The sequence below is a fragment of the Mobula hypostoma genome, chromosome 9 (assembly GCF_963921235.1).
Source record: "Mobula hypostoma chromosome 9, sMobHyp1.1, whole genome shotgun sequence".
Lineage (NCBI taxonomy): Eukaryota > Metazoa > Chordata > Chondrichthyes > Myliobatiformes > Myliobatidae > Mobula > Mobula hypostoma.
In genome coordinates this window covers 11,156,421-11,167,117 of record NC_086105.1, presented here as the reverse complement: position 1 = coordinate 11,167,117, position 10,697 = coordinate 11,156,421, and the positions used below count along the sequence as shown (strand labels likewise).

The 10,697-nt window shown below is 41.0% G+C and overlaps 1 protein-coding gene across 2 annotated transcripts in view; it reads right to left on the bottom strand.

Annotated features, from left to right (window-relative positions):
• Positions 1–3,744: 3,744 nt before the first annotated feature.
• The window catches only part of mgat4c (mgat4 family member C), a 283,760-nt gene continuing 276,807 nt past the window's right edge, over positions 3,745–10,697 (bottom strand). For both annotated transcript variants that reach the window (XM_063059604.1, XM_063059605.1), the window contains 2 exons: positions 8,052–8,199; positions 3,745–7,420 (listed from right to left, as the gene is read on the bottom strand). In XM_063059604.1, the coding sequence (XP_062915674.1) occupies positions 6,267–7,420; positions 8,052–8,199 (1,302 nt within the window). In that variant the 3' untranslated portion in view covers positions 3,745–6,266. The remainder of the gene's footprint in view (positions 7,421–8,051; positions 8,200–10,697) is intronic.

The window sequence follows — 10,697 nt, the reverse complement described above, 5'->3', positions numbered from 1 at the left end:
GTGAATAAGTGTGAGGTTATTCACTTTGGGAGCAAGAACAGGAAGGCAGATTATTATCTGAACAGTGTGGAGTTAGGTAAGGGAGAAATACAAAAAGATCTAGGAGTACTTGTTCATCAGTCTCTGAAGGTGAATGAGCAAGTGCAACAGGCAGTGAAGAAGGCTAATGGACTGTTGGCCTTTATTACAAAGGGAATTGAGTACAAGAGCAAGGAAATCCTTTTGCATTTGTACAGGGCCCTGGTGAGACCACACCTGGAGTATTGTGTGCAGTTTTGGTCTCCAGGGTTAAGGAAGGACATCCTAGCTGTGGAGGAGGTGCAGCGTAGGTTCACTAGGTTAATTCCTGGGATGTCCGGACTGTCTTACGCAGAGAGGTTAGAGAGTCTGGGCTTGTACACTCTGGAATTAAGGAGATTGAAGGGGGATCTGATTGACACATATAAGATTATTAAGGGATTGGACAAGATAGAGGCAGGAAATATGTTCCAGATGCTGGGAGAGTCCAGTACCAGAGGGTATGGTTTAAGAATAAGGTGTAGGTCATTTAGGACAGAGTTGAGGAGGAACTTCTTCTCCCAGTGAGTTGTGGAGGTGTGGAACACACTGCCTCAGAAGGCAGTGGAGGCCAATTCTCTGGATGCTTTCAAGAAGGAGCTAGATAGGTATCTTATGGATAGGGGAATCAAGGGTTATGGGGACAAGGCAGGAACCGGGTATTGATAGTAGATGATCAGCCATGATCTCAGAATGACAGTGCAGGCTCGAAGGGCCGAATGGTCTGCTTCTGCACCTATTGTCTATTGTCTATTGTCTATAACCGAGTGAGAAGTCTCAAACACAAAACTAAGCAAATGCATGAAGTTACCGTATGCAAAACAGAATCAGACAACATAGAGTCTGACAAAGGCGAACTGTCATGTCTAGAACTGCTTAGTATAACTGAAGCAGATCACAAAATCATCTGAATCACGACAAGGTCAGCTCTGTCCATAATTCCAGGGGCAGATTACAACAGATTACAACCATTAGAGAAGACCTCAGTGATGCTAAACACCTACAGAGGTGAATAGTGCCTCCCAAAGGCAAACTGACAGTGAATGTAGGCCAAATCAAGAAGTTGGAGCTTTATGCATTTAAAAATAGAGGGCCAGCACTTTTTGGATGTGAATGGTTGATAAAAATCCAACCTGACTGGCAATCCATCAAAGCTTTTAGTGTGCTGTCAACAGGCAATGCAGCCCAAATGGTAGTACTCACCAGAGACTGGAAATAGATAAACAGATTGCATACTTGGCTAAAAGTTGTTAAGGATGCCAACAAGTTCAAAATGCACCCCCACTGGCATCGTTACCCCTGTGGGTGTAGCTGGCATCACCATGGCAAAGAGTCCATATTGAATTTGCTGGACCATTCATTGACGCCATGTGTCTCATTGCTGTGGATACTCATCTGAAGTGGCCGTAGGTTACACCAATGAAGTCAACCACATCAGCAAAGACTGTCTCTGCTCTGAGGACTACCTTCACTAGAAATGGATTATCGGAACAAATTGTGAGTGGCAAACAATCACAAAACACATAAGAATTCTGACTGTCCATGAAGAAAAATGGCATCAAACATTTCAAGTCAGTTCCTCGCCACCCAGCAATGAATGAGTTAGCTGAAAGGTTTATCCAAACCTTCAAGAAGTCCGTTAAAGCGATGTCCAAGGAGGATATTTCTCTACAGCACAAAGTGCACAATTTCCTTTTTGTGTATCGGAACTCTATTCATGCAATGACAAATCAAACACCATCAATGATGTTCATGAACAGGAATCAGAGATCTCACATAGACCTCCTGAAAACAGATCTACAGATGGATGGAATTGCAGAACAGTCAGTTCAGCCAGTTGCCAAAGTGAGCTTTGAGATTGAACAAGAAGTCCTAACGTGTGATTACTGAGAAGACTAGTGGACACCCGGTCGGATAGCTACAAGAACTGGACCACTGATGTACACAGTGGATGTTGAAGATCAGACATGGAGATGTCATGAGGACCAGATACTGGATTCTCGATTGAAGAACTCACCTAAGTCATCTGCATCCAACAAGGTGGACACATTACAATCACCAGACTTACCTCTCAGTGATAATCATGTCATTGACAGCGATGTGGCACCGGAAACCAAGAACGCTGATTTAGAGAAGACAACAAACAAACCTGATGCCACTCCGCACGTCCAGAGGTGCTATCCTGAAAGAAACAGAGAGCCACCCGAAAGACTGAACCTTCAGAACTGTGAAGTTAGTTATGGAGTGTTATTGTGAAAGCATGTTAATTTAGAATGTGGGTTTATGAAAAGGGAAACTGAATGTTTTGTACCTATACAGTTTTATGTTGCATTAATATAAAGGGGGAGGAAGTGTGATGTATGGATCTATTTCTTTTAGAGCAATGACCCTCCCCTTATCACTATGTAGGATCTGTTGCCTGTGCATGTACTGTTGTCTGCGCATATGCATTGCTCTCTCTCTCTTCCTCTCAATACAATGTGAATACACTAGTTAAAGTCAACTCCCACGTGTGTGCTTTTATTTTATTGCTATGTGGTTGTGCACAGACACAACTCTGACAGTTAATTTTGTGCGGCCAGTAACTGGGGAAATGATGACACTCCCTGCTGTGCGAAGCACCCCGCTGTTCGTGTCCGTCATGTCATTTTTATTTGATCTTTGCTTGTTTGCTTGGTAAGTAAAAAGCTTGATGACCAATCAGTTGTGAAACAACATGTGGCTATATTTTTGATGTTGCAGACCACTTTAAAACAGATCTGAAAAAAAAGTGTACAGTAAAACATTTTTAAGATCAAAACACTTCACAAACTGATCACCGAACAAAGTGCAAAACAGTTGGCATATTGCCTACAAAGTTAAATACGTTCATGGATGTACAATAAATTATTGTACCAGACAATACAAATTCTGGACAGACAAGTAATATTTTGTTACAAAATTCAATTAAATAAACCTCTGAAGCACACGTTCCCAAACTGGAGTCCATTGCTTGATGATATTGGTTGGGAACCTCTGGTCTAAGGGCATGATTTCCACTGCACACCCCAACTTTTTATTGACATTGACACTACTCGTGTGGTGTAATTAAGTGAGAGATGCACTGTAATGCAGATAAGTGACTTTTCCTGAATGAAGAGACGATTGACAGATGGAAAATTCACCAGTGCACCTTAGTAGCCTTTTAAACTACTGTTCTAGGAGGAGAAGATTTTGTTTTTAGGGATCAAAGTTATAACTGGAGAAAACTGATTGCATAAGGCAGTGGTCCCCAACCTCCAGGCTGCGGACCGATACATTGCCGTGAAGAATGCAGCGGTGCAGCGGTAGTCAGAATGCACCCAGCACATCTTTAAGAAAAAAGCCGAAATAAACAAGCTAATTAATTAGGTAAACACAAAAAAATCTGCAGATGCTGGAATTTCAAGCAACAGACACAAAAAATGCTGGTGGAACGCAGCAGGCCAGGCAGCATCTATAGGAAGAGGTACAGTCGACGTTTCAGGCCGAGACCCTTCGTCAGGACTAACTGAAAGAACATGTTTCAGTTCTTCTTCAAGTTTCAGAACTTGTTTAACTTCTTTCAGTTAGCCCTGACGAAGGGTCTCGGCCCGAAACGTCGACTGTACCTCTTCCTGTAGATGCTGCCTGGCCTGCTGTGTTCCACCAGCATTTTTTGTGTGTGTTGCTAATTAATTAAGTGCCGCCCGGCACGTAAATGTCGGCCCAGATCAGAGGATTCCAACTACCGCTGCAGTACTGCATTCTTCGCAGCAATGTATCAGTCCACAGCCCAGAGGTTGGGGACCACTGGTGTAAGGGAAGGTCTGTCTTCCTTCTCTCTCTGAATCTTCTCTTTCAGGAAGGAAAACGTCTGACAGCCTTGGTCTTCAGTGTCATTCAGTAACCATATTGACTGGTGACATACAAGCTTAATCTGTCAAGTGACAGTGCAAAGGTGGGGAGGGGGAGGAAATTGAGGAAACAAATCAATACTGTCTTTGTGGTATCAGCTCATGCAAATGCTCTTTACACTGATTAATATAGGTTTACACTATTGTAAATTTAGGAGTTAATCCTACATGTTTGGTGGTATAGAATTTTTGACATTTGTCTCTGTGTTAACAAATATTATCTACTCTTAGTGGCCTCTTTGTTGCGTACAAGAGTGGAACGCAGTGTGGTTTTCTGCTGCTGGAAACCTTCCACTTTAAGGTTCAACATGTTATGCATTCAGAGATACTTTTCTGCACACCACTGTTCTAACATGTGGTTATTTGAGTTACCATTGCCCTCCTGTTAGCTTAAACCGGTCTGGCCATTCTCCTCTGACCTCTCTCATTCACAGAGAGTTTTGACCCACAGAAATGCGCCTCACTGATGATTTTTTTGTTTCTTGCACCATTCTTTGTAAACTCTAGAGATTGCTGTGTGTGAAAATCCCAGGATATCAGCAGTTTTTGAGATACTCAATCCATGCCATCTGGCACCAACAATCATTTCATGGTCAAAGTTACTTAGATCACATTCCTTCCCCATTCTGATGTTTGATCAGAAGAACAAATAAACCTCTTGACCACTTCTGCATGTTTTTAATGCATTGAGTTGCTGACGCATGATTGGTTGATTAGATATTTGCATTAATGAGCAGGTGACAGATGTACCTAATAAAGTGGCCTTTGGGCATAGGTTAATTTTTGTTGGAATTAACTTCTCTACATGTTCAACAATACTGAGGAATTTTTATTTTTTGTCATTTACTAAGCTTAATAGCATGTTCCATTAATTAATGTTTAAAGTACTCAGCCTATCTTCAGAAAGGCATTCACAAACCTTCACCTAATTCCTATTACACTGAAACAATATTTGCGTCTTTTCACGTGCAGATTATTACTGAATTGATTTGTAATGACTTTCACTGTAACACTAGTACCTTGAGAGAGCAGCTAACCCAGATTTAAAGATATGCAAAGTATGTATTGTGCTACCCCAAATCCTAATTGCGATGATAGGGTGTCATCTAAGTGTCAGATATGGAAAATCAGAGTCAGGTCATTAATATACTAGCAAATAGGTCCATTTACATATGTCACACTCTAAAACTGGTTGAATCCATTATGAAGAACGCCTATTGAAAAATTGCAAACAGAAAGAAATGTTTTTGTTAAGTCCCTATAGTGGCAATCTGTGAATAATCTGATAGATCTTCATTTAAAAAAGCAAGAAATTGAAATAATACAATTGACTTACAGTACACTAATGGTTTACAAAAATAAAAATAGCTTCTCTAAATTTTTTGCAATCATATTCCCTTTAAAAAAGTCTTTTGCACTATGATTTAGAATTGCATTGGTTTTGAATGTAACCACTGAATTTTAGTTTTATTTCATTGAATAGGAAGTCGGATTAAATTTGTGTTTTGGAGTAATGTACAGTATTTATTGAATGGTGAAATTTCTAACAAAATCAATATTTCTGTCATAAGGAAACCTTCTAAAACTTTCTACAGTGATGGTTATGGTTGAACTTGAACTTAGAAGTTAGTTAAGAAATTGACCCACAGAATTAATATTTTGCCAAAATCATTTCAGTTCCAGGGCAGTGACAGAGAAGAATGTAAAGGTCCGGTACCTCATCTGCACATGATTGACATAGAGTTAAAGCACAAACAAATCTGAAGACAAGCAAATATAATGCTGTAGAAACCAGACTGTTCCTCACAATTGAACTGGTGTTATTCCCACTTTTGGGAAAATTAAAATAGCAGGAGAAATGGCAGAAGAAACATGTAAATTTATGAGATTACTGTGTAGAATAGTGATATCTGAACGTTTAATAATCTGGCCAGAATCCCTATCTCTGCTGCTTAGGCATTGGCTAATTCGTGTCTTACTTACGCCAGCTATTAAAAAGCAGAGTTAGAAACTCTAGATAAGCTGTTTAAACAATTAGATTATCATCACACAGTTTAGTTTCATGATTATGCCAGGTAAAATGCAAACAGTTATACTTGAGTTGATGAAGAATTCTGCTGGTTCCCTCATTACTAAACTTCCTAAAATTTTTGTTGGGGGGAGAAGGGAATAACATATTTCAAATGCAAACCTCTTGTACTCTGGTATACACAAAATGATAACTTTTGAGCAGCTGCCTTGATTTTGTACTCTGATTTGCAAAAGCTTTTTCATCTCTTTCCATGAGATAGTCTTCTATATGGATGTCTGACTGATCCAAATGCTGATACTCCTAATAATCAGCCATTCTTTCTGGTTTTCTGTTACCAGTATTCGAATACAGTGAATGTCAAAGTTAACCTTGTGGCCAATATCCTTTATCTCAATATTTCCATGTTTAAATTCCCCTAGCGTGGTGTAGCTAGAACATTGCTTTTCCTTTTTCACCATCAGCAAATTTTGGCCAACCTCCAGTCTTCCATGATGCAAGATGTCATTTTGTCTGTCGTCTGTGCCCGTTTGGATTTTCAGTTTATCAATTTTAGCAGGTTTGTCGAGCACAATTATGAAATAATCTCCAGCTGAAGCTGATTTTCCCCAGAAGTATTCATCAACACTGCTGTATGCTTTACTGGGATTGTAGTGTTCGAACACGTTCATGTTTGTACAAAGAGTTGCAGGTGGATTGTCAGGAATATCAAAGGAATCTTCTTCAAAGTCATCATCTTTAAGTTTGTTTTCAGTCCCTCTGAAGGAAGAATAATATCCCATGTGCTGAAACAAAGAAGGCTTGAACCGTATGATATCTTTCTGGGCAAGCAATCCTTGGAAATGGATGAGTAGCCAATCACATGGCATTTCCTGATAAAACATTAGTAAAAATTGTGCCAGTCGAGGGAGGTCACAAGAATGGTAGAGTTTTCCAATATATCCTAATTTAGAAAACTCTAGTGTCACCCAGTAGGAGCCTTCTCTTGAGGTAATTACTTTTTTAATGGCTGATAGGAAGTTTTTAGAGCAGTGTACATCATCTTCCAACATGACGTAGTAGTCTGACAAATTAGCACAAAAGTTAAGTAGAAAAGCATAATCTGCATTCTGTTTAGATCTAAATCTTACGCGATCTTCGGGATCATTATAGTTCCTTTTGAGGCCATCTAAACTGGGGTAGTACTCCTCTGGAGTATGAATAACCATCAGTCGGCCAGATAGAATGTGATGAGCAAATTTTCTGGAGATGTCTTGGATGACATTTTCACACCACGATAGATCAAAGTCTGCTAAGTGCACAATAACTATAATTTCATTCAGCTCTTCATAGCTGGACTGATCAAAGATGGATTTAATTGTTTCTAGTAGGTAGTTACCTCGTTTCCTTTTCACAGATGATAGTCCTACTGTTAAATATTCTGCACAAAAGATTAGGAAAAAAAAATTACTGCTAAATCACAGGCTATTTCAACTTTTAAAAATTGTATTAATTTATTTATTGGGATACGGTGCAGAGTACCGCCCAGAAACTCCCAATTTAACACTAGCCTATTCACAGGACAGTTTACAATGACCAATTAACCCACTGCCTCTCAAAGTCCAACTCTACATCCCCGTTGTGAGAGGTGGAATCAGGTAATGCTGGACAACAGGGCTCTAGTGAAGCTAGAAAAGCCTGTACAGTGGGTACAATGGATTATCAAACCATTGATGAACTTCGACCACACTACTGACTATGGACAATAGAGGCGGGAGATCATCAATGGGAGCTCTACTTGAAGCTAAGGGCCGATGAAGAAGAATTAACCTACCGACTGGTACGTCTTTGGACCGTGGGAGGAAACCAGAGCGACCAGAGTTAACCCACAAGGTCACAGAGAGAACATCCAACCTCCTTACAGACAGCAACAGGGAATGAACCCGGGGGTTGCTCCTACTGTAAAGCGTTGTACTAACAACTGTACTACTGTGCCACTCCATCAACTGGGATATGTGTTGATGGATTCTATCGAAGTAAAATCGCTGCGTGTTTAATAGAAATCAACTCACTTTTTCTAGCTATAGGAAATCCTGCAAGATAACGATAGGTGACGTTTATTGCTCCTGAAAAGTTAGTTAAATCTTTGAAAGTATGGACATATTTTTCAGAGTTAAGTTGATGAGAAGTCAATTCTCTAGAAAGTCTCCGCTCTCCTTCCTGAAAAATAAGGGAAAATGAGTCATATTTATGCATTAAATAATGAAGCAGAGAAGCTTAAATTTTACAAATCCTTTCTGGTTCTCTGTTCTAATTACAGATATGCAGTTTTAAAGTTTAAGTAAAATAGGAAATTCTAGACATACACAGCAGGTCAGGCAACGTAAATGGAAAATTTGTCCAAAGCTTCTGGTTGGCATGTTTATGGTCGGACAGCAGCTTTCCAATGCAAATTCAACATTAACACACCACAATTTTGTTCCAGAGTCCGATGAACCTTTTAGGGCAGAGGCCGGGTGACCATGCTTCATAGGAATACTAATTCGGAAAGTAAGAAGAATGCCACTCTGATACGGTGTTTAAAGAACAGAATCAGTACCCCACAGGATGGCAGGAGAAGCAACACTTTGCGGAAAAGTGTAGGGATCAAAGATATTGCCTATAACAACAGGAACCTTCCAGGATTTTGGATTAAAAAGTGCAGTCTCTGATAACGTCAATGAGAACTGAGGTGGGGGAGCATCTGGTGGAAAAAAAGGCAGATGTTCCTGTAGGATATAACTGCAATATGTCAAAGTCGAGGTGGTGGAGCTTCTCATTTGGATATGCCAGCATTATGCTTACATGACTACACCAGCAATTCAGAGACTTGGATTAATGATATGGACTCATGGCTTCAAATGCCAAAATGGCAATTCAGCCTTATGTTACGTACCCCGTAACTGGGTTGCCAGACCAGCAGAAATGGATCACTCAGTTGGAGTCTGGATTACTGGAACTAAGACAGTTTTATTAAAGAAATAAGCAACACAGTACTCTAATCAAAAGGATAATAAATACAACAGTTCAGCAATGATAAACCCACATGTACACAGAACTAGGATAATAGGATCAATCAAGCTCTATCGTCGTCTAGGGGTAAATGACCAGTTTCAAAGTGACGCAAAGTTCAGTTCAATTGAGTTTAGTTCAGTTCACAGTAATCACTGCCGTGAGAGAGAGAGAGAGAAAGCTAATAAATATTCAAAATGGCTTCCACACAGACCTTCGATATTCCTTGCAGTCAGCTTTCGGGCGAGCCCTTTGTAATGTCTTCTGAGGTCACCGACTGTGACCCCTCCATTTCAGATACGATCATTCCTCTGCAGTGAACCTGGCACCCAGGCAAGGGCAGACACACACCAGGTTCCTGCTGATCGTACCTTTCCACCCTGTGCGTCTATGGCTTGGTCCCACGACCAGCCCCCCAAAACTCCCACTGACTTGTGGGAGGCGCACCGCTTCCTGGGTCTCGTTACCTCGTGGTGTCGTGTGTGTCCTGCCTTAGCAGACCTGTCCCTTTTTATTCCCCTGCTGGGGTATCGCCTGTCCATCACACTTCAAACAGTTCAGGGTTCAAAAAGGGAGCCAATCTTGACAGCTCTCAGACCGGTGTCTCCTTCCGTTAAACTCTCCCGTCTCGTCATTAACATTTCCAAATGCTGCTCCATTGTCTTCCTTATCTCTCTTTCTCCTGAAGACAGGTGGCAGATCAACTGCTGATCCCACTGGTGCCAACACAGGACAGTTAACATCTTAATCTATGTGTTCTCGTTGTAACCCTCTTTCGTCACACCCCTCACTTTTAAGGATTTTTACCGGGGTAAAAATTACAAACATGAATACATTATTAGATACACACAAATATACATCTTCATCAGCTATTTGGCTAATACAGAGAATTTGAAGTTGTCAACACCTGACAGACAGTCAGCCATCACATTTCCTGTTCCTTTTATATGTGTTATTAATAATCCCCTAAACCAGGCTCCAACTTAGCAAACTTCATAGTGGCTGAAAACACTGATGAATTGCGATCAGTGTAACCTCTCATTGGGTTTCATCCCGGACCACAATAACAAGGGTTGTCCCATCCCGACTTAGTTTTCTCTCGCAAGGGCTTAGTAGGAGGGGGAGGGGTAGTAACCGCAGAGTTATTGCAAAGCTTCCTACAGTACCCCACCATCTCCAAGAGCCTTCTGAGGGCCCTCTTGTCTGTTGGGGTTGGGATGTCAGAGATAGCCCGCACCTTAGCTTGCATCGCTGCCAGCTGCCCCTGTGTTACCACAATTCCCAGATAAGTGACCTTCGTGTGGCTGAACTCATTTTTTTCAAGGTTCACTATCAAGCTGGCTTCAGACAGCCGTATTACATCGCCAATATACACTTCTGTGTTCGTTAGATCTTTCGTCACTGAATTACTTATTCTATAGGGTGTTGCTCACTAGGCTGACCGAGCATGACAAACACCACCCAACGTCCCAGTTCTTTGCATCGCCTCGGGACAATCAAACACACGTGTGCGAGCCGTTTAATTAATTCTCCTAAAGAGTCATTTTGTTTGGGGATTAAGGGAGAGACCTTATCAGCAGAGCTGGCCAAAACAATAGCCTTCTCCCATCTGGTCGATACCATACTCATCTTTTCAAAATGTTTTTTTTTCTTATCAGGGGGACCCT